Source organism: Meriones unguiculatus, chromosome 14 (genome assembly GCF_030254825.1).
Source record: "Meriones unguiculatus strain TT.TT164.6M chromosome 14, Bangor_MerUng_6.1, whole genome shotgun sequence".
NCBI classification, from domain to species: Eukaryota; Metazoa; Chordata; class Mammalia; order Rodentia; family Muridae; genus Meriones; species Meriones unguiculatus.
Window position 1 is genome coordinate 47,811,826 of NC_083361.1, and position 23,982 is coordinate 47,835,807.

At 35.2% G+C, this 23,982-nt stretch overlaps 1 protein-coding gene and 1 long non-coding RNA gene across 9 annotated transcripts in view; one reads left to right on the forward strand and one right to left on the reverse strand.

Annotated features, from left to right (window-relative positions):
• The window catches only part of Ube3a (ubiquitin protein ligase E3A), an 88,620-nt gene extending 70,570 nt beyond the window's left edge, over nt 1-18,050 (forward strand). For all 8 annotated transcript variants that reach the window (XM_060367251.1, XM_060367250.1, XM_060367244.1 and 5 more), the window contains 4 exons: nt 1,484-1,639; nt 1,747-1,820; nt 10,374-10,517; nt 11,429-18,050. In XM_060367251.1, the coding sequence (XP_060223234.1) occupies nt 1,484-1,639; nt 1,747-1,820; nt 10,374-10,517; nt 11,429-11,549 (495 nt within the window). In that variant the 3' untranslated portion in view covers nt 11,550-18,050. The remainder of the gene's footprint in view (nt 1-1,483; nt 1,640-1,746; nt 1,821-10,373; nt 10,518-11,428) is intronic.
• Nucleotides 1-23,982, reverse strand: part of LOC132647205 (uncharacterized) — a 220,862-nt gene that overhangs the window by 169,456 nt on the left and 27,424 nt on the right. The gene's annotated exons all lie outside the window — the stretch shown is intronic.

Consider the following 23,982-nt stretch of genomic DNA (forward strand, 5'->3'; position numbering starts at 1 on the left):
AGTAGATTTAAGAAACATGTAAGTTTATATTATTTTTTGGTAAAATATACTGTCAGGAAACAGAATACATTTTGGGGGCTTCTCTTTAAATTTTTTTTTATTTATTACAATTTATTCACTATAGACTCCTCCCAATCTCACCCTCCTTCCCTCTTCTCCCCCCATGCCCCTTCCCCAGTCCACTGATAGGGGAGGTCCTCCTCCCTCTTCATCTGACCCTAGCCTGTCAGGTCTCATCAAGACTGGCTGCATTGTCTTCCTCTGTGGCCTGGTAAGACTGCCCCCCACTCAGGGAGAGGTGATCAAAGAGCCAGCCTCTGAGTTCTTGTCAGAGATAGCCTAGTCCCACCCTCATGATCCACTCTCCCCTTTTCCCGCCTCCTTTTCTCATAGAATGGGAGGGCCCCCTTATGGGAAACTTGCCCATGCTGGTACATCAATTCCCAGTGGGACCAAGCCCATCCTCTCCCATTGAGGCTAGACAAGGAAGCCCATGTGATCCAGCGGCAGGCAATAGAGTCAGAAGCAGCCACTACTTCTATTGTTAGGGGACCCATATGAAGAACAAATTACACTCCTTCCACAAATGTGTATTGGGCCTAGGTCCCTGCCCATGCTTGCTCTGTGGCTGTTGGTTCAGTCTTTGTGATCCCCAGGGGCCCAGGTTATTTTACTGTGCAGGTCTTCTGTGGTGTCCTTGGTTCTGCTGGTTTCCTCAGACCTTCCCTCACACTCTTCCCCAAGCTGGGTCTATTGTCTGGCTGTGGCTTTTGTATCTGTTTCTATCAGCTGCTAGGTGGATACTCTCAGGAGATACTTATGCTAGGCTTCTGTCAGCAAGTGTAGTAGAGTGACAGTATTGTTAATATTGTCAGGGTTGGCTTGCTCTCATGGTGTGGGTCTCAAATTGTACTTCGTCATTGTTTGGCCATTCCCTCGATCTTTGACCCATTTTTATCCCTGTGCACAGGGCACATTTGGGGTTGAAGGTTTTGTGGGTAGGCTGGTGTCCCTCTCCCTCCACTAGAAATCCCTTCAGGCTCCATATCTCCTGCTCCTAGGAGTCTCAGCTAGATCACTCATATAGACACCCAAAAGCCTCCCCCTTCCCAGAGATACCCTCCTATTTATTTCCAGTCTCTCCCAGCCTTAGCCTCTTCCCACCCTTGACCTCATTCCTGCTTCCCTCCTAATCTCCCACCCAGTACCCTCCCTTCACTTACTTCAGATGACTATTTTATTTCCTCTTGCAGATGGTTAACTGCCAGGTGGATTCTGGAAGTTGAACTTATATCCTCTCTAAGAGTTGCTAATGCTCTTAACTACGGAACTAACTCTCTACAAAGTTTACTTTTAAATGTATTAAAAAAAATATTGTTGAAGGTTTTCTTTGGGAGTTGGGATTAAAATCACTATGTAGCCTTGGAGCTTATTGTGTTAGATCTGTATAACATGTAATTTATTGTTGTTAATGTTTCCACAGGAATTTGTCAATCTTTATTCAGACTATATTCTCAATAAATCAGTAGAAAAACAATTCAAGGCATTTCGCAGAGGTTTTCATATGGTGACTAATGAATCTCCCTTAAAGTACTTATTCAGACCAGAAGAAATTGAACTGCTTATATGTGGAAGCCGGGTAAGAAAGATATCAAAAAAAAAAAAAAAAAAAACAACTCATCATTTTTTTTTTAATGGTATGCTCTAGATGTTAAAGTGTATTTTTTTTTTTTCTGTAATTTTCAGAATCTAGATTTCCAGGCACTAGAAGAAACTACAGAATATGACGGTGGCTATACCAGAGAATCTGTTGTGATTAGGTGAGGTGTTTAATTAATTCTTAAAAAAGGAAGCTTTTATTCATCAAAGAAGTAAATGTGTACTTTTGTTATTCAGTCCTGTATCTGTAGGAATTGGTTCCTAAACAGGCTCAAAGGCTTACACCTTTGAGACCTGTATTAATTACATTACCAGTTTTCATATAGTCTAATGATTTATTTCATGAATTAAGTGATTTAAGTCTCATATTTTCTCCTGCTTTTAGTTTATTTTTGGTAATTTGTAAAATAGTACATTTAGTCTTTTAGATACTTGGGAAGAACCATATATTTATGTAATTATGAACCATTTTCAGGACACTAGTACCAATACTAACTTTCTCTAGTCAAATGCCCTTTTTAATGTGTCTGCTTCTCTGTATTGTGTTACTATCCAATTCTGAAAGAATGTTTTTTCCAATCTCCTAATGACAGTGGTTAAAATGGCAGCGATGTACTTTTGCCATCCACTGTTTGCATGAAGTCAGAAGCATTTGTACAAGTACCTTTCTGGAAAATCACTAGAGCTGTAAGACTCAAGTATGTGAACAACAGAATGAATATTACCTGTTTATAATGATATACTATGTTTAATAGTTTTATATTACAGAATTTTTTGTTATTTAGGTTTGTTGAAGATTACTTTTGTTTTGCTTTCTAACAAAACAAAAATGTTTACTTACGGCAACCGTTATATTGCTGATCAGTTTCAAAAGAGATCCATAAAAGGGTTGAACATGGTAATAGGAATGCCTTACTGGAAATATTATAGCATCACTGCAATAATGCTGATGTAAGATAGGACTTGTTACAGAATTACTAAGAGAATTCTAACATCACAATATATTCCTTTTAGACCAGTAGAATATCTTGGACTTTTCCTTCTGGATAAATTATCTAAGAAATTAAGGTTTTGTACTTTTGTAGCAATACCATTCTAATGTACTGCATACCTTAAGATCTGTGAATTCAGAGTTTCATGGAAGGCAAATTAGAAGAGTAACATAGCTTCAAACTTAACAGTTTCTGATATCTTAAACTCTTTGAAACTACTTCAATGTTTTGATTTTTGTCAGTATAAATATTGTGAACCCTTGGGAGTTTATAGTTGTAAAAAGCCAAACACTAAAATAATCTTCTCTTCCCCTAGAAAAATTATCTCATGTATTCTAGAATAAATGAATCTTTCTCACTATTGATCTTTTTCCCCCTCCAAAATCTTGTGGTAGATTAATTGCTTTTTAAAGAATGGAACTCAGTGGCTGGTTCTTTGATTATCTCCCCTTGAGGTGGGGAGCAGCCTTACCAGGCCACAGAGGAAGACATTGCAGCCAGTCCTGATGAGACCTAATAGGCTAGGCTCAGAGTGGAGGGGAGGAGGACCTGCCTCAGTGGACTGGGGAAGGGGCATGGAAAGAGATGAGGGAGGGCGGGATTGGGAGGGGTTTAGGGAAGGGGTTACAGCTGAGTTACAAAGTGAATAAATTGTAAAAAAAAAAAAAAAAAAAAGGAAAGAAAGATGAAAAAGAATGGTTCTCTAAACATAAACATTACTAGTACTGATGTATGAGGTAAGGTTTAAATACAGTGAAATATGCAGAAGTTTACTAGACAATTCGGAAATTCAGATAATTATACTCTTACCACATCAAGATATGAACTGTTATCCAAGTACCTGTGATTTTTTTTTTCCCAGTTTCCTGTCCGTGAGAGGCAGTTGATTACTGTTTAAATTTCTGTAACAGTAACTAGCTTGCTTTCTTTCTCTCTCTCTTTATTCCTTCCTTCCTTTTTTCCTTCCTTCCTTTTTTCCTTCCTTCCTTCCTTCCTTCTTTCCTTCTCTTCTTTTTCTATTTAGTGTTTCTGAATTTAATATACATGGAATCACAAAGTATGCATTTTTGAAATTCATCCGTTATTGCACTAATTTAGTGCATTTTTAAAGGAAAAGTAATTTTTTAAATGATTGTATGATGTTTGCTTATTAAATTATTGATGGCAATTTGATTGTCTTTAGATTGTTGCTATTACAAATAAAGTTATCTATTCTTATTGTTGAATTGTTTTCATTTCTCCTGGACAATCAAGTGGGTGGAAGGTTGTTGCATAGTAGATACATTTTTAACTTTTAAGAAGCATGACAAGAATATTTTGTTGTGAAATGGCACTGCTCTTTTACCCTAGGATGACTGGCAGTGTCAGCACTCAGCTCTACATCTAATTTATCTTTGGCTATGTTTTCTTGGAGGAGTGTGAAGTAAAATTCATTAAAGTTTTAAGTTTGTATATCTCTGAAGACTCATGATCTTTAGCTGGATTTAGGTATTTATTTTTTAGCCATTCATTTGTGAATCGTCTTCCCCATTTTTCTTTGCATTGATTGTGAACTTTTTCTTTTAAAATATATTCTTTATAAAAGATCATTGCTAGCATATTATACATGTGTTCTTCTCATCTGGCGCTTTCGTTTTCTCACTGAATTTCAGTTTTATTGAAAATGAGCTTTGTGTGAGTTAATTCTAGAGTTGGTTTTGCTCTCTGCTTATCCATTTGTTCTTTGGTGAAAATCACACCTTGTTGATTCCTTTACCTTTAAGGCACAAGTCTATAAATAGCTGGAGTGAGCCCCTTCATTTTGTCATTGTTCTCAGTTGTTTTCATTACTTTTACTTCAATATAAATATTTAAATTTGTTCAGTTTTACCTGAATAAGGTAAACTCTTTGAAATATTGATTTGGGTTGCTTTTAGTTTGAGAATTGTCATTTTTATCATTTTGGATTTTCTAAACCTCAAGCAATAGTACAGTAAAGATAAACAAAAGTGACTGACATAAACTTTCTGTTTATTTATAACTTAGTTTCTTCCAGCATTGTTCTATAAGTGTGGAAATAATATGTTTAGTTTGGATACATTTGAATATTACATGTTTCTTATGCAGTATTTCTGAGACCAAGCTTTTAATTACTTCAATTCTTTAAAAACCTTGTCAGATAATTCAAACATCTTATTTATTTCTGTTGACATTAGTTGTTTTAATTTCCTTTTCATAGTTTTCTTGTTTGGTTTTTGGTTTTTGAATTTTTTTTTCATCTTAAATGGATTTTTTTCCATATATTGTATTTTTGTTATGGTTCCTTTCTCCTTAACCCTCCCAGGTCTTCCCTACTTCGCCTTGTATTTAGAGCCAAATATTTTCTGTCTCTTGTAAGAAAGCAAACACTCATCTAAAGAATAATAGTACAGTAAAGATAAACAAAACAAATTGGGATATTTCAAAAAAAAAAAAAAAACCTAGCAAGAAAAAGAGCCAAAGAAAAAAGTCACAAACTCATATAGATGTAGAGCCACACATTTGCATAAGTCTCATAAAAATGCAAAATTCTAAGCCATAATACATAATCAAAGGACCTTTAAGATAGGGCGGGAAATACCCTGACTTAACATATTGAGACAGAGAACCTATGTAGTGGCCTTTGAGTTAGTTTTTTGTAGGCCATCTGCTGGTGAGAATGGGACTCTCCCCTGATAGTGGTATGTTTCTCCAGCAAAACTCTCTTATAGAAAACTAATTTTTTATTTACAAGTGGCTACCAATTGGAGATAGCCTCTGGATTAGGTATGGGTGTGTGCGTTCACTTTTCAACTTAGCAGCACATCTGGTACAGACCAATGCAGACCATTTCTGCATGCTGCCAGTTTTTGCATTCATATGTGTAACAGCCTTGTAGTGTCAAGAAACCCTTGATTCCATCCCCATCCGGTTCTCACATGATGTCCTTCTTAACCACAGATTTCCCTGAGCCAAGAGGAGAGGTCATTTGATGGAGACATCGCTTTTTAGGCCTGAGTATTCCAAAGTCTCTCACTGTCTGCATATTTTCTCCCTGTGGGTGTCTGTTTTTGTTCCTGCAGCAGATGGAACATCAGCTTCTCTGATAATGGTTGAACAGGGCATGGCTGAGTAGCAAAATGTTGTTTGGAGTCATTTTTATTGCTACATTCCTTTAGCCTCTAGGTCTCTGGGCCATGTGGTCTCAGTTCTTAGTCATCCAAGAAATGTTGGATATGAGTTCTAGCTCATTGAGTGGGCCTTATATCAGATCAGATACTTTTGGTTACTCAAGCTTTATGCCACTATTGCACTCTTGTATCTTGCAAGCATATCACTTGTATTGCACTCTTGTATATTGCAAGCAGATCACTTGTATAGATGAGAGGATATTTAGATGAATTGATGTTCTCTATTGGTAGTGTGCAGAGTACCTTTCAGTACCATGAATACTAGTTGATAGGTAGGTTTTGTTGTTGAACATTTCTACTGTTAAGTCAAGAGACTTATGATCCTTATTCTGTTTTGGTTATTTCACTTTCGTAAATTGCTCTACTAACTAGCTGATGTTCTTAGACTTTGGTTCTCATTTATACTGTTTTGTTTATCTGATTATACCCAGGCTCCTCCTAGTCCTTTCTGGTATGCTTTCTGGTGTTGCTTTCTGGTGTTCCTTTCTGGTCTTCTCTCAACTGAGCTGTATATACATCCTGTTTTTGAGTAGAGGAAGAATATTCCCCAGCTATTTGCATGTTGAGGAATATGTTCATGTAGCCTGTTGCAGGCTTCCTGTTGCTGGTGTCTCTAGCTGCACCTCAGCCTATGTGGTTATCTTGGCCTTACTTACTGGTCTTTAAGACTCACAGGACAGGAATGCACACTTCAGGGACAGAACAAGTCATAGGAGAATATTCCTCAGTGTCTAGTAAGACTGTATTTGAATCAGAAAGACTGTCTAGCATGGTACCACTCAATTGCATTTTGATTCTGAAGATTTTTAATCTTTCTAAATTGGCTTTTTAAAAGATTCTAAATTTTTTATATTCACTCTTACACATATTTTTAAATTTAGGTTTACTTTATATTTAGTATAACTTTTAAATTTTCTTACTAATTATACCTTAGTTCTGTCACTTCTTTTAAAGGTTTCTTTCTGTTAAACATTTTCTGTACTTTGCATTTCTGAAGTAGTTGATCTTTCATAGCCATTCTGGTGGGTGTGAGGTGAAATCTCAGGGTTTTTCTGACTTGCATTTCCCAAATGACTAAGGATGTTGAACATTTCTTTAAGTGTTATTCCTCTATAGAGAATTCTCTGTTGTCAAATAGAAATGCTAGGTAGTTGTCAAAAAGAAATGACTAAGATCAGAATTCTCTGTTTAGCTCTGTAACCCATATTTAAATTGGATTACTTGGTTGCTGTTTAACTTCTTGAGTTCTTTATATATTCTGGATATTAGTCCTCTGTCACATGTAGGGTTAGTGAACATCTTTTCCCAGTTTTGTTGTTGGCATGGATTACAGATAGTTATTTTCATTACAGTTTTCTCTTGGTTTAGCAGAAGATTCTCATAGATTTTGGAAATGTGAATAGGATGTTGTCCATTCTAAATACATATTTTTTTAATTAAAGATTTTAGTGTCAGGTATAACACCAAAGGGATAATTTGTTCAGCAATAAAAACAATTGCAACATTTCTCTTAAATAACATAAACAGACCTCGTCACCATGATTTATCTACTTTCTCCATGATCTTCCATGATGGTTGTAGTTTTTCCTCTGTAGATGATTGATTAGGTCCAGTATCAGAGCCTTACTACAGTGTGAGAAGCCTTTTTCTTTTCTTTTTTTTTCCTTTCTATTTTTTTCATGCTACCCAACTTGCAGAATAGCTTTAAATATTTTCTTTCACATTCATGTAACTTTTATTGTCACATTTTCTTTTTTTAATTAAATTTTTATTTTTTATATTAGTTATACTTTATTCACTTTGTATCCCAGCTGTAGCCCCCTCTCTCATGTTCTTCTAATCCCTCCCTGCCTCATCTCCTCTCATTCCCCTCTCCAAGTCTACTGATAAGGAGAGGTCCTCCTCCCCTTCTATCTGATCTAGTTTATCAGGTCTCATCAGGACTAGTCATTGTCCTCCAAGGCCTGGCAAGGCTGCTCCCCCCTTGGCGGGGGTGGGGGAGGTTAAAGAGCCTACCACTGAGTTCATGTCAGAGATAGTCCCTATTCTCCTTACTAGGGAACCCACTTGAATACTTAGCTGCCATGGGCTTCATCTGAGCAGGGGTTCTAGGTTATTATATCTATCAGTGGTCCTTGGTTGGAGTATCTGTCTCAGAAAAGACCCCTGTGCACAGATATTTTGGTTCTGTTGCTTTCCTTGTGGTGGTCCTATCCTCGCCAGGTCCCACTATCTCCCCTTTTTTCATAGGATTCCCTGCACTCTGCCCAAAGTTTGCTTAAGAGTCTTAGCATCTGCTTTGATTCCCTCCTGGGTAGAGTCTTTCAGAGGCCCTCCATGATAGGCTCCAGTCCTTTTTCCTTTTTCTCCTTCCAATGTCCATCCTGTTTGTTTTTCTGAGTGAGGATTGATCATCTTACCCAGGGACATCCTTCTTGCTCAGCTTCTTTAGGTGTATATTTAGGTGTATAGCATATTTATCCTATATTTTAGGTCTGGTATCCACTTGTAAGTGAGCAATATCTCACTCAGGATGATCTTGTCTAGATACCACCATTTGCCTGTAAATTTCATGATTACCTTGTTTTTAATTGCTGAGTATTATCCCATTGTGTAAATATACCACAGTTTCTGTATCCATTCCTCTGTTGAGGGACATCTGGGTTGTTTCCAGGTTCTGGCTATTACGAATAAAGCTGCTACAAACATGGTTGAGCAAATATCCTTGTTGTGTACTTGAGCATTTTTTGGATATATGCCTAGGGGTGGTATAGCTGGATCTTGAGGAAGTGCTATTCCTAATTGTCTGAGAAAGCACCAGATTGATTTCCATAGTGGTTGTACAAGTTTACATTCCCACCATTTTAAAATTTTTTAAAAATAATTTATTCTTTGAGAATTTCATACATGTGTACATTGTGTTTTGATAATATTTACCCCTCATATTCTCTTACAACTCCTATCAAATTCATTGTACTCCTTACACATCCTCCCAACTTTAGGCCTCCTTTCTAAAAAGTAAACCCTTGAGTCCAGAACTAGTACCACCCAAGTCTGAATGCATATTAACCCATCATTTGGAACGTGGTCCAGGGACACACCACAAAAGGAAATCTTTGGCAACAGCCAGTAGCTCCTAAGACAAGCATAGGATTTTTGTCCTGGCAGAAGTCTCAGGGTGCTGTAGACTACTTTTTTCCTGCCAAGCCCCAAAGAGTAACTCTACAAGTATATGCCTTTTATTCACATTTGTGCAAGGAATTCTTGTACAGGTTCCTTGTCCAGTTTCCTATTGGCTGTGTATCCCATTAATATTTCTTCTGTGTGGGTGTTAGTTTTGCATGAACCAAGGGGATGAGGAGGAGGGGTTAGGCTATTACAATGACAAAAGATTTGAGAAAACCTGGAAATGTTACAAAGCTTTTGGAAATTGAAGTTTTAGAAGTTTTAGAAATATATGTTTAATGTCAAAGTAATGATTTACAGCAATAAAATACCAACATTTAGATAATAACAGTATAGGAGAGGCCAGGCATGGTAGTGCATGCCCTTAATCTCACAGAGGTGTACTTGACTGCCTCCCCAGTGCTGGTCTACAAAGTGAGTCAGGACAGGTAGGGCTACACAGAGAAACTCTGTCCTGGGGAAGGGAGAGTGAGGCATAACAAATTGAACTCCAATTACAGACTTGGAAGGTGTGATGTCTTTCTCTTGAGATATATAATAATATATATTATATGTCATATAATATATATTTTAATATAATATATATATGTTGTGTGTATGTGCATGTACTCTCTGTGTGTATGTGCACACATACTCTTACTTGCTTACATGTCATAGAGCTAATGTAGATGACAAAATATATAATGAAGAAGTTGACAGCTTTCGTAACAAGTGCCTTTAAATCCTGAATAATCTATCCAGCCCTCTTCTATGATTATTGTGGAAAGAGCTTTTAAAATAAAACATAAAATGCATTCTGTTGCCAATTAAAAATAATTTTGAACTTTTTCTAAAATCTCAATTTTTTTTAGCTTTGAATTAGTGCTATATTCATTTTAAAGATAGCTAATTCAAGCAAATCAACATTGTTCATTATGAGCTTCCATGTTGTTTTTTGAGCTTAGAGTAACATAAACATATAGGTTTTGCTTAGCCAGATATTCTATCTCTAAGAAACTGCATGTGGGATAAATACTAATATAACTGTTATAAATACTAAAATACTATAAATACTAAAATACTGTTTTGCTCAGAAACAACACATAGAAAGTATATTTATATTCCTACTATTAAGTGTGATTTTTTTTTTAAAATTTGCTTTTCTTATAATCTAAATCTGTTACCACCTTGCTTTCACTAAGTTGAGTAAGGAATGAGTAAACAGCACAGTAAAAGAATGACAAATAATATATTCTGGGTGAGATTGGCATTCACAGTAACATTAATGGTCCTTAATGATGTTGGTACCGTGAGCTTTTGTTTGTAATGAATGTCAAATTAAAAACAGTATTGTATCTTTTTTCATTAGGGAGTTCTGGGAAACTGTTCATTCATTTACAGATGAACAGAAAAGACTCTTCTTGCAGTTTACAACAGGCACAGACAGAGCACCTGTTGGAGGACTGGGTAAATTGAAGATGATTATAGCCAAAAATGGCCCGGACTCAGAAAGGTAATTATTGAGCTACAATTCTGTACCTTCTGTAAACCTTTTCATGTCATGCTACACACATGAGCTGAGCCAACGTTAAGCCTCTGTGTACTTTTCTTATACTATATAGAAATATACAAGTCAACAAAACATTAGTGGAGAATGTATTTTGCCTTTATTATTTGAGGAAGTTTTTAAAAATTGGCATACTTAACTAATTATGGAGCTGATATGAGAAAGCCTTATTTAACAATCTTATTTAGAATGGTTATGCTGTAATTCTAGAGTTTCATAATTTTGACCTTTTATTGTGTCTTTTTCCCACTAAATACTGCACTATTTTATGGTGGGGCTGGAAACTGTATCTTTAGTAGTATGTTGATTTTGGTATACTTGAACAGTTATATATCCATTACTGTTAATTCTCCATTTTATACCTATGGCTCACATTTTAATTAATTTACATTTACCATTCAGCCGTTTTCATTGTTATTTTGCCAGCAGTATTTTTAATCTATATTATAGAGCACAGACTGAAATTTGTAAAACTAGGTTTGAATATGTTTTCAAATTTTGAGAACATTTTTTAATGACTTTAGCTTTTAAATGGATTTAGTAATACCTTGGTATGTTAGTTATGTGAAGGCTTAAATAAACTTCAAGGGTAAAGTATCTAAAGCAGTAGCTCACAGTGGAAACTAAATAGGTACAAAATATTATTATGATCACCATCGCTTTCATCATACTTGCATTGTTTCATAGAATAAAGACCAACTGATCTTTGTAGCTAAACAATACCATGTTTATGGTTTATTTAATCTATAGTTTCTTATTACAAACCATATTAACTAGGTACACATCTAATAGGAGCATTTAGCACTGAGCATATTTCCTATGACTTACAATTTTCCTGTTTTTCCCTTTCTATTTAGGTTACCTACATCTCATACTTGCTTTAATGTCCTTTTACTTCCGGAATATTCAAGCAAAGAAAAACTTAAAGAGAGATTGTTGAAGGCCATCACATATGCCAAGGGATTTGGCATGCTGTAAACAAACAAGCAAACGAAAGAAAAAGAAAAAAGTTTAAAAACTTAATAAATATAATAAGAGGGATAATTTGGTGGTGATAGTGTCCCAGTAAAAAAAGGCTGTAAGATAGTGAACCACAGTAGTCATCTATGTCTGTGCCTCCCTTCTTCATTGGGGACATTGTGGGCTGGAACAGCAGATTTCAGCTACATATATGAACAAATCCTTAATTATTATAATTATTTTTTTGCGTGAAAGTGTTACATATTCTTTCACTTGTATGTACAGAGAGGTTTTTCTGAATATTTATTTTAAGGGTTAAATCACTTTTGCTTGTGTTTATTACTGCTTAAGGTTGAGCCTTTTTGAATATTTAAAATATATTTACCAACAAAACTACTCTCGCAAGGAAAACATTGCCACCATTTGTAGACCATGTAATCTTCAAGGATGTGCTATTTTTTTTAATAGTCCCTGTATTTAACTCAAATCAGGAACTTTTTTTTTCTAACAATTTGCTTTTGAAACTTGAAGTCTCGGAAACAGTGTGGTGCAAGTACTGCTGTTCTAGCCCCAAAGAATTTTTCTGTACAAAATTTTGAGAATCAATAAAGATGGAAGGGAGAATTTGGAATGTTTGAACCACAGCCCTCAGAATTTACTTTAGTAACAGCACAACAAATTAAAACAACTCATGCCACAGTATATTGTCTTCATGTGTCTTGTAATGAACTCTTTCAGTAGCCAATCTTCTTAGTATATGAAAGGACAGGGATTTTTTGTTGTTGTTGTTATTGTTGATGTTTTTGGTGTTTTAAGTTTACTGGGGAAAGTGCATTTGGCCAAATGATAGGATAGTCAAGCCTATTGAAACAGAATTAGAAAGTTTGTTGTATAAATAAGCATGTAAAAGTGCACTTAAAATGAATCTTTATTCTTACCTAGATTTTAAATAGACAATCCAAAGTCTCCCCTTCTGTTGCCATCATCTTGTTTAATCAACTATTTTTCAAGGCACTTGATCAGTGTTGCAGCATAACAGAAAGGATGGCTACTGTGCCTTGTGTTACTTAGTCATACAGTAAACAGGCCTGGAAATGAATGGAAACTAGTTCTCCTGAGAATTACATTGTATATCTCCCAAATTAAATTTTACTTCAAAAGTATTAAAGATTACATGTCCTATAGAAAAGTACAAATAGGCTTAAATTACTGGATATTTCATGTAGTTTCCCATCTCTCGTCTGTGTCTGTGATGTTAATTTCTTTTGTTGCATAACAAAATAAAAGAATTATGTATTTTTAACTAAGGAGAGGCATACTGGTATATCATTTTACTACAAGCTACACAGCTAACATGTTGAGCTTGTGCCTTGATTGTTTTAAAAACTAGTGCAAATCAATCTGATGTTTTAAATTGGCAGGGGAAAATGTAGCTTTCAGATCATTGGAAGGGGGGAAAGGATGTCTTTCAGGATTATTTTCATTCTTGTAGTAGTTGAGATAGAAGTATTATTTACTGTAATGCTGAATAAAACAGTGGCTTACAAAACAAACTATAATGGGAAGAAAAGAACACCATGCGTTCCATATTGTGATAAGGTAATGTGGGTTTTTTTCTGGACTAGCCTTTAGAACACTGTTGTGGTTTGTATGCTACCTTGATTGTAGGACCCCTAAATGTGACTATAGTCATCTTAAAGGGTATCTCATCCACTGTGCTTCTTATGTATTATGAAAGTGATAAGAAGACAAATGAAGTGGGTATATTTTATAAAATAAATTCATGAAGAGATTTGTGTTCTTCAGTTCTCAAGTTTATTACTCTTACAGTATTGAAGTAGTCGTGATACTGTATCTGTGTGAAAGTATTTAAGTGATAATACCAACTATCAGACAGAAGTAACACCGGTATATTTAATAGAAAGTGAAAAAAAAAGCCCTACAAAGTTTTAAGAGGTAAAAATGCACTCACTTGCTTCCTAATCAATTTTTCTTGTCATGTTGCCACATTTTATGGCCGCCTTTTCATTATTGCTTTATTAGATTGTTATGGAATAATGTCTTATGAGTAAAAGAATATCTTTTAGTATTTTAGAACATACCAAATTTATAAAACACACCCTGCAGCGAAACTTCTCTGGATGCTTGGCAGCTGCAGCAAATGAATTGAGTGTCTGATTGTATATATTGTGGTCTACAGTTAATTATGCAATCAAATTCAATTATAATAACCTTAGCTATATTTGAAAATCCATCCCTGTGTAGGAAGGTATATATCAAAAGAAACCTGTTAATGAGATTTCAGAGAACTTGTTCATGTTACCATGTGGCACATGTATTACTAGGCAGCATCATTCCCTATTTCTATAAGGTGGCTATGCTGCAACTTCAACCTCTTACAAAGAATTTTTTTTTTTCAAAGAATCCACATAATCTGGAGAAAGAAGTGTTTTACTGAGTCTACTTGTGTAATCTTCATCTCTTTAATTGCTTGTTCTTAGGTCTGTCTTTATCCTTTCTACCCTTCCCAGGACTACCAGAGTAAATTAATAATAATAGTAACTTCCACTTGCTTTTTCTCTTTTCTCTTATTCAGTGTCAGACTGTAAAACAACTCAGTGTTGGTGGAGAAGATGTTTACACAGTAGAGTCAGAGGTCTTTTTTTCCTTTACTTTCAAATCATTAAACTGCCTTTGATAAGTTACAAGAAGGTTTCAGTGCATGTATGTACTGGATTTCATTTTGTAAAAATAGCACTAATCCAGTAATATTTCACTGAAAGTATGCTTTGCAGTGATACCAATAGTCTCCTATTTGCCAGAATAAAGAACTATTGTTTTTAGCACTTGGTAGCCCTACACAGTTGGGCTACTGCTTCCTGAACTGCCAACTTTCCCATCCCTATCCATCTACACCTCGTGTGAACACTCTTCTGATTGTACTTACATGTACAGAATGTTTGAACATTCTGGTCAACCCCAGTAGTTCTCAGAGATTTTCTCTAATTATTTATCTCACCAGACCTGTATTTCCAGGATGTCTTTCTGGTACCTCAAAGTCAATACAGTACAGAACAGTACCTATAATTCTTAATCTTCTTAATCTTCTATCTCCTAGCCAGTTCTTGTTGCTTCCTTTAAAACTGTCAACTTGGGGGAGTGGGGACGTGGATTAGTAGGTAAAGGTAATCGTTATACAAAAGTTGATGACCTGAATATTCTCCCCAGACTTCATATAAACATGGAAGGATTGAAAACTCCACAAGGTTGTCTTCTGACCTTACCACATATGCCATGGCTTTTGCTGTCTCCAACGCTTGCACAGTTTATGCATATATATATATATATATATATATATATATATATATATATGTATGTACATACATACATGGATAATACATTAAATTATTTTAAGGTTTCATCTTTATCATAGTTATGAATTCTCTCATCCCTCACATTGTTATAGATTGTCAGTTATTTTCTCTCAAGCATATTCTGTTAACTTTATTTTACTTGGGTTATCTCCCCAACTCTTAACTACTTCTAATTCCTTTCATTCTCCTAAAGCGTAGTTTTTTTTTTTCTTGTTTAATATGATTACTTCCCCTTTGAATAAAACTACTGCCCTGTACAGATCGATTACTGCATAATTTTCTAGTGTCTCTTCTACATCCCTACTCAGCATCCCTTTCCTTAGGCTTACTTTGTATAACTCAAATATTCTTCAAGTTGGAAATTTTAAAAGTATGCTCATGAAGACTTCTGTTAGCTGCGGTATGCTTCCATAGTATAATAGTAGCCTGCATATTTATGGTGCACAGCCTGATGGGTCACATTTATTGGAACAGTGTGTGTTTATGTGTGTGTGTATGAATACACACACACACACACACACACACACACATTTCCTGAAGAGATTTTCTATAATCACAGAATCATATCAGCCAGCTGAAAAGGAGGTCAGAGAATTTGAAAAGACTAATTGAAAGCAAGATGTTTTTGTAACTCTACATTCTGTCTTCTGGTACACTCTGGCAATCATGAGCCACCTTTATGCCCCTCACACTCTTCCCTTATTCTAGCTAACATGGCAGCTGGTACATTAAGTCATTCTGCTATTTCTAATACCCCAGATTGTCATGGAACGATCCTTCAGATGCTGTTCTCCGTAAATGTATATGAGTCAAATTTACATTGCAAGTCAAAATTCTGTAAATTCTGATGAGAAGTTTCAGTGACTGTCAAGTACTGTGCATGGTCCTGCATTTTCCCAAAATAGGTCAGTCACTGTAACGTGGAAGGTTATACACCTTACCAAAGCTCATATAGCGAGGAAAAAGGATGACTGCTGGTATGGGTAGGCCCACATGACCACATAAAATTTGTCATCTTACACTTGAAAAAAAAAAATCAAACATAAAATTAAGATTCTTAGGCTGACATGCATGGGACCTGGGCTTAATATCCAGATTATTTTCCATTCCTCAGAAATTTATAGAAAATGATGTGGAATGTATCTTGAAAATAGTACACATTGGATGATGCTATAGCCTTCAGTCAGATGACTCTGGATTTTAGTTTTGGCCCAATAATTCCTTTGATGTGAATTATGCCCACTCCTACCTTATTTCTGGTTGTGTGGTTTCAATGAAATGACCATGGAGATGGTAGATAACATTTTGGAAAATATCCTGAGAGCAGTTCTCCTAACATTTGCTTGTTAACTAAAAGAAAAATACCAGGATATTGGAGATGTCTGTAATAAGGACATTTGGAAAAGTTGACCTTATTTCATCAACCTTTAAGTGGAAGAGATGTGCTTTCCCTCATCTTTGAGATACAATTCATGTAGTATAAAAGTCACCATTTTAAAAAGTAAAATTTGTGGTTATAGTATATTCACAAAATTGTGAAATTGTCTTTATCTAATTCCAGAGTATTTTCATCACTGTAAAGTTTTTGTACCTATTAGGAGTGACTGTTCATAAGCCCAGCCCCTGACAACTACTCATCTACTTATGCCTATGAATTTTCCTGTTTTGGACATTTTATGTTAATGGACTCATACAATATGTGGCCTTTTTTGTCTTGTTTACTCACTGTCTGTCCCCAGAATAATGAGTTCAAAGTGCATCTCTGTTGTAGCATGTATTGGTACTGTTTTTTGTGACCGAATATTGTCATTGATATGCTGTTTTGTTTGTTTTGTTTTCATTTGGTTGTGGAGACTTGTGTTGCTTCTGCTTTTTGCATATTATGAATACTGCAACTATGAATACTTTGTGTACATGTTAAGTCTTCATTTCTCTTCTGTCTTGTAACCATCTTATGGTTTTAGTTCCTAAATTCATGACTTTGATCCATTTTTGCATGTGGTGCATTGTGGGATCTACTTCCATTCTATAGTATGTGGATATCTAGTAGAACGAACACTAATTTCTTACAAAGAATAATAATTTCTTTATGGCTTGGCATCCTTGTCAAAAAGAAACACAGATGACCATAAATATGGCTAATTTTGGACTCTTCAACCTTATTCCACTGTCTTATGTGTCTCCTTATGCCAGTACTGCACTGTTTTAATTACTGTAATTCTATAATTTTTGAATTTAGGATGTGTGAGTCCTCTAACTTTATTCTACATCAAGATCATTTATAGGGTCCCTTGCATGCCACATGGATTTTAGGATTCATCTATTAAATTCTGCAAAGCAGGCACCTGTGATTTTTATAGTTTTTGTGTTGAATCGATACATCAGATTGAAGTATGTTGGTACTTTAACAGTATTAAATTTTTAATTCATAAACATGGAGTGTCTTTCCATTTAGGTCTATTTTTTTTAATGCTGTTTTATAGATTTAAGTGTATACATCTTGACTCTTCAGATTAAATATTTTTCAAAGATGTTCTTCTTGATGCTATTGCAAACAATTTTTTTCTATTTTTTTAGATTATTCATTGCTAGCATCTAGAAAGAACAGATTTTTGTGTATTGACTTTGTATACTTAGCTATTTTAAGCTGATTCTGTTTTATTTTATTATCATGATTTGTATACAAGATTGTGAATCTGTGAATATAAATACCTTTATTTCCTTTCCAATCTGGATTCTTTTTATTTGATTTTTCTGCCTAAGTGCCCTAGCTAGCATATCCAGTATAATATTAAATAGAAGTGACAAGAGTGGACATCTTTTTCTTGTTCCTGATTTTACGGTGAAAGCCTTATGTCTTTCACCATTAAATATGATGTTAGCTGTGGGTTTTTCATAGATGCTGCAAATAGAGGAAATTTCATCTATTCCTACTTTACTGAATGTTTTTTTATGAAAAAAAAAAAGAGGTATTGAATTTTGTCAAATGCTTCTGTATCTATTAAGGTTGTCATGTAGTTTCTGTCCTTGATTCTATTGATATGTTGTATTACATTGATAGATTTTTGTATATTGAACGAACCTTGCATTTCCTGGAATAACCCCACTTGTCTATGCTACATAAACCATTTTCTATGCTGCTGGATGTGGTTTGCTAGTATTTTGTTTAGCACTTTGCATTTATATTCATAAAAGATACTGGTCTGTAGATTTCTTGTTATCTTTGGTTTTGTTATCAGGGTAATAGTGATACTGGTCTTAAAATATGCCAGGAACTTTGCAACTTTACAGTCATATACTTTGAAACTTACTCATGGTCTTTAGATTATGGGTGACAAAAAAAGTAGCAATTGACTCTTGCAAGGATTCCAAGGTAAGATATGCCTAAAGTGGCTTTTGGCAGCTGAATAAAGTACAGTTAACACCAGGGGAGAGTTTTCATGAGTCATACATCTATCATTGTTATTAGAAATAAACCATCAGCTGATTTGAAAAATAGCCTACATAAATTACCTTTTTTATTAAGCCAGACACCTATAAGGTGAGTGTTGTCAGTAAAGAAGTGTTCAGGATAAGAAACATTGGGAGCCAAGCAATTTTGATTGCCAAGAAGGTAAATTCTTGAAAGTTATTAACACACTACTCCCTACCACCATTTGTCATAATCCTAACAATGATAAATAAGACAATGTCTCTGAATCCCTGTGTGCAATAGTCCCTAAGTAGCTGTTAAATCTGAAGAACCACAGTTTGTGGGGGTTTGTTAGGTTGCTATAGGTCCCATATTCAGGTTTTACGTCACCACAGGAGGGACTGAGCAGGAAGAAGACTTAAGTCTTCAATTAAGAGTTGGTCATTTTAACATTTCACTGATGTGGGCTGTTTGCTGCTCCCCAAGTGACTTATTTGTTGCCTGAATATGACCAGAAAAGTTTCAAAGCTTGAAATTTGATCACCAGAAAAATCCAGAAACCAGGTTTTAAAATAAAAGGCTTGTTCTTCATTCCAGCAACACTACTCATTTGACCTATGCAAAGGATTTAAGAAATGTGGATTAATACCTATGATGAAGAAAGATCTCCATGGTAAAGATTTTAAAACTTGCTTTTATCCTAATCTAACAGAAGTTTGAATTTTTCATAAACATTTTTCAGGTATTATTGGTGTTTGCTGTTCTCAAACACCAATAATAAACACTGTTTGCTAGATGCTTCAGATTGATTCAGAGCTGCTTTCCTCAACTAAGGTGTCCTACATAGAAAGGATCTAATTGGAATATATATGCAAAGCACAGCAGTTTTATGTATAAATGCACATTTTGGACTGAGACTTTGTGTCCCAAAAATATGATATGTGATAAAGGATTAGGCATATAATAGTGAGACAAGATGAGCATTTTAACAGCTGGAATATGGGGGCTTGGTAGCGGCAGGATAGGATTGGACAGCTATTCAGATTATGGAGGTCCTTGTAGACTGGATTTTTTCAGATTTTAAGAGGCAAAGACAAACTTCATACTTCTATTACCATATGAACTAGGAAAAACCTAAGTGTGTATATATTCTTTGTATTTATATTTCAAGAAAGATATAGTATGATAAAAGAAGGGATAGTGGATGGGATAGAGAAGACTCAAAAGAACAGATTCCACAAATTTGATTTGGGGGAGGAGGAATAATGGTGCTGTTGGGTTTTCACTGGGACAGATTGGGTTGAGGGATCATAGTATGCCAAATTACATTCTTTGTGAAGTATCTGATATTACTCAAGGGGACACATCCCAAATCAATAAAGAGAAGTCTTTGAAGAAAGTGAAAATGTGTGCCTTCATCATGGCATTACTACTTATTTTTTTCTAGAATAATTATCACCAGGGAATAATAATAAAAGGCAGAGAGAAGACTAAGCACAAAGTCCATGAAAGTACTATCATTTTAGAGTTACACAAATAACCCAATGTAATGAAAAATGAAAAATAGTAAATGGCTTTATTGGTTTGCTTGACTTTGTGTTCTACTCAGTATATCAAGTTTCTTAAGGTTAGGAACTTTGTTTTGTTTGTAACTATGCCTTGGGAATCTATATCAAAATATGAATATACTTTTTGGAACCATTTAATAGCAAACAGTCTTAGAGTCTCATTTCCATTCTAGTTCCTACAATCTCCATACAACTCATGGAATGCCTTCTAATCTCAACGTGTTGCTTTTAGATACCCAAACATACTTACTGTATGAAATTCATAGCCAACTGAAAATATTTCAAATAGTTGAAATATTATCTCTAAAGTAATTGTCATTAGTTATCCTTTTGGTACCCATTATGGTGCCTCCTAGTGCTGTTTGACCCTTCTCAGTGAATCCCAAAGAGCAGGTAAGTTTTGTGTGTGTGTGTGTGTGTGTGTCTGTGTTTGGGAGGGTGGGGGCCACTTAGAAGATTGAGAGACAGAGAACAAGTAGGTCCTCATATAAACTGGAAAAGTACTTTTCTGAGCTATATCCCCATCCCCTACAATTTCTTGATTCAAATGAAAGATTCAAATGAAAGATTTGGCAGGAAGTGTGTTTCAAGATAAGATTGTGCAGAGGGATTCTAGTTTGTAATTAGATGATGTACATGTGGGTAATAGAAGGGTGGCTATTCTGTAACTGTATTTTCTTTGTGTTTGTATCTCTTACCTACTCCCACTGAGAACATCAAATATGATGATTTAGGACCAATATAGTTTTACATATGTTTCTCCAAATGTATATCAGAGTTCTTACAAGTCATCTGTATTTGGGTATATTTGTTATTTGCTTAGTTTATCATTAAAATGGTTTGGTTTTTTTTTTTTTCCACTTTATTTTTTTAGCCCCAAGGCCCAGGCTGTAATACATACCTGTTGAATGAACATATGAATGAAATGACTGCAAAAACAAAGGGCCTGGTGAGCCAACTTGGTAATTTCTTCAAAACTACCAGTAAATAGGAAAACCCATTACAAAACTTGTTCCTGTATATGAAGAGCCGGCCTGAATGCAGCTCTACTAGCTTTCAGTCATTTCTCTTATACCTTCTTCCCACTAACGCAATTTTATACTGGTCTTGTGAGTGCACCTGCTTTGGGAAAGCAACAGAAGAAAAACCAGTTTGTTTTTCTTTTATTCCTTTGAAGATAGTGGGTAAATCCATCATGTTTCTGTACATGACTTTAAACCATCCATTTATTAGTATGCTACTCTTACTTGTCCAGGTCCTCAAATTGTATTTGTAATCCCATTTTTTATCCAAAAAGTATGTTTTTGCTTTTATTCTATAACTTCTTGCTTTTTTTGTTCTATATAACAAATTCATAAGGGAAAATAATAAAATGAAAATAACCCATTTAAAATTGTCATGTAAAATAGCACTGTAGGGGAAATGCTTCCTTAGTTAGGTGTCCCTTTAGTTTATAGTAACACTAAGCCTGAGGTTATTTGGTGATGAGCTTTAGTGGTGTAAATTTCACTTTTTTCTGTCATAGGTCATTTGGAAATTACACAGTAGTGGTCAAGAAAATCCTAACATTTTCATTTAAGTGTTAAATATTATACACACACACACACACAAACACACACACTAATCACTTAACAGTTTTAAGGAATAAGGTCTTAAATGCTGATCCTTCATTAGAGAGGAAAAAGACTTATTTTAGTTTACACAGGATAGCTTTCCAAAATTTGTTTTGGGATAACTAACTTGATTGTGGATGCTAAAAGTAACCCAATAGGTTAGACTGCTTACCTTTTATTTTAGGATATTTAAGTCCCCAACCTATAAATCATTTTTGCCAAAGATTACTTTAGCCATTGCATACATATAAATACAGCTAGAAACTACAGCCTCCACTTAACATACAGTGATCATCCCACCAGAGTATCCTGGTTTAAACAGCTTACTTTATGAGGCACGGTCTTAAATGTGAGGAGGTTGATTTGGTGTGGGGAGAGAGGGAGCTATTATGTAGTCATTTAAAACAAATTACCGTAGAAAAGGTTTAAAATTTATAACCAGATTCCCACCTCAAGCTGCTGCAGAAAAAAAAATGATTCCTGGAATCATGTCTTCTCATATATTTCTCCTTGTAAACTAAGTTTACTCTAAAGATGAAACTTGGTATAGAATGTTCAAGAGTTCCCTCTTCCCCATTTGACCTTACCTTTGTTGTATATTCTCACTGTTTTTCTTCATTGTGTCTATCTGAATGGTTACAGTGCTGATGTTGATCTGAGTCAGCTTTCTTACTGTTAAATCTTGCCTTGATTACTGTAATTTTGTAGGTGAGAGTTCCCTTGCATGTCTGCTAATTTCAGTAGCAGTCGTCAGGCTAAGAATAAGATATTTTATTGGTGTAATTATTGCACAAATGCCAAATATTTCTGGGAAGGATAAAAGCTCTACTTTAACTCTATTGATTACTATTTTTCTGGTCTTTTGCAGTATTGTATCCTGAATAATGTGGTACATAGTGCTCTCTTACATTTTTTCCTGAGTGGGTGCTCATAAAACATGGGTGCTTTAGGAGGCTTTTGAGTCCCTATACCAGCTTCTTAGTTTCTTGAAGTCCTGGTTTCAGAAGTCTTGGATCTGAGTTATCAGTGCTGGATCTGTTTGTATGCATGCATTTTCTAGGCCTCAAGTGTTTTATGCTTTGACTTTTGTCTTTTTGGAGTTCTCCATACTTTCTCCAAGGGCTTGTTTAAAAAGCCTGTTGCTGTTTTAAATCACATTTTTAAAATAGTTTTCTGTTTGGGGGAAGGGTGGAGATGAGGGTCAGAGAGCACCTTGGAGTTGTTTCTGTCTTAACACAATCTAGGTCCCAGGGATCATGCTTGGTGCTGACCTTTACCCACTAGGCTCCAAACCTGTGTTTTTGCTTCCTGCCAGTGGTTCGGTATGGCTCTTGAGTACTGGCTAAAAGTGTGTGTGTGTATACTTTATGTAATTTAATGTAAACATAATATGATTTCCTGTGGCATTTTCAAACCTCCATAATGTTATTTATCCCTTCTCCCTCCCTCTTCGAGCTTCTGTACATGGTCTCAAACACAATGAGAACAAGGCCGACTGTTTCTGTTATGTCATCCCCAAGTTCCATCACTTACACTGCTGCATCTGTTTTGAGAAATGTGTGTATTATGTGACACCAGCTGTTTTGTAATTCAAGTTTCTTGCTTGATAAGATTTGTCAATGACTGTCTTTTCTAATAGCTATGATCTTTGTGGGCCAATATGTTGCTTTCCTTTTTAACATAATGGTAACTAGATGTTAGCTCTTGCTAATACTCCCTATAAATAGGAACCTGCAGTTAATTTTTATAAGTACCTACGAGCAATACCTGACCAAAATCCAAATTAAGTTCTAATGCCTTAAGAGCTGAGCTGAGTTTAAGAAAATTAATGTATCAGCATCTTACCAAGGTGACTACATGTTTTCAGGCATTTGTTGAGTTTTAGATATATGAGACTAAGATTTGGGTAGTTACATGTTTTCAAAAGTGCTATTAGGGATACTTTTAACACAATTTCAAACACTTATATGAAGTAGTTAACTCAATAAGAAGCCTTCTAGTATTCTTCCCACCTTCCTTAGGTACCCCTTTTTTAGGCTCACCTCCATTGCCCTGTCCCTACACTGTAGTGGGCAGAAAAAGAAAATCTCAGATTGCAATGAGGACAGTGAATTGCCTTCTGTTTTGGCATTTCTATTTTTCCCTTCTAATTTCTGGGACAATACATTTTTTTTTTAATTTGTATTTTGGGCAGACCATGTTCTGAACCCTAAAACAAATCTTAGTACAGCTATTGGGTTGCTGATTTAGTTCACTGATATAGTGCTTACCTAGCATGCACAAGGCCCTTAAAACACTAGTTATGAGAAAATCATAGTCCCTTTTGGAAATATCAAAAACTGGGAAAAGTAACCTTTTGGGAGCTCTAGAAAGCAAAACTCACATGTAAGATGATTTTATGATTTTATTTGTATTTGTACCCAAACATCCCTAAGAAAGAGTATTTCTGAGGTCTGCTTAAAGGAATATTTTCTGTCTCAGTTA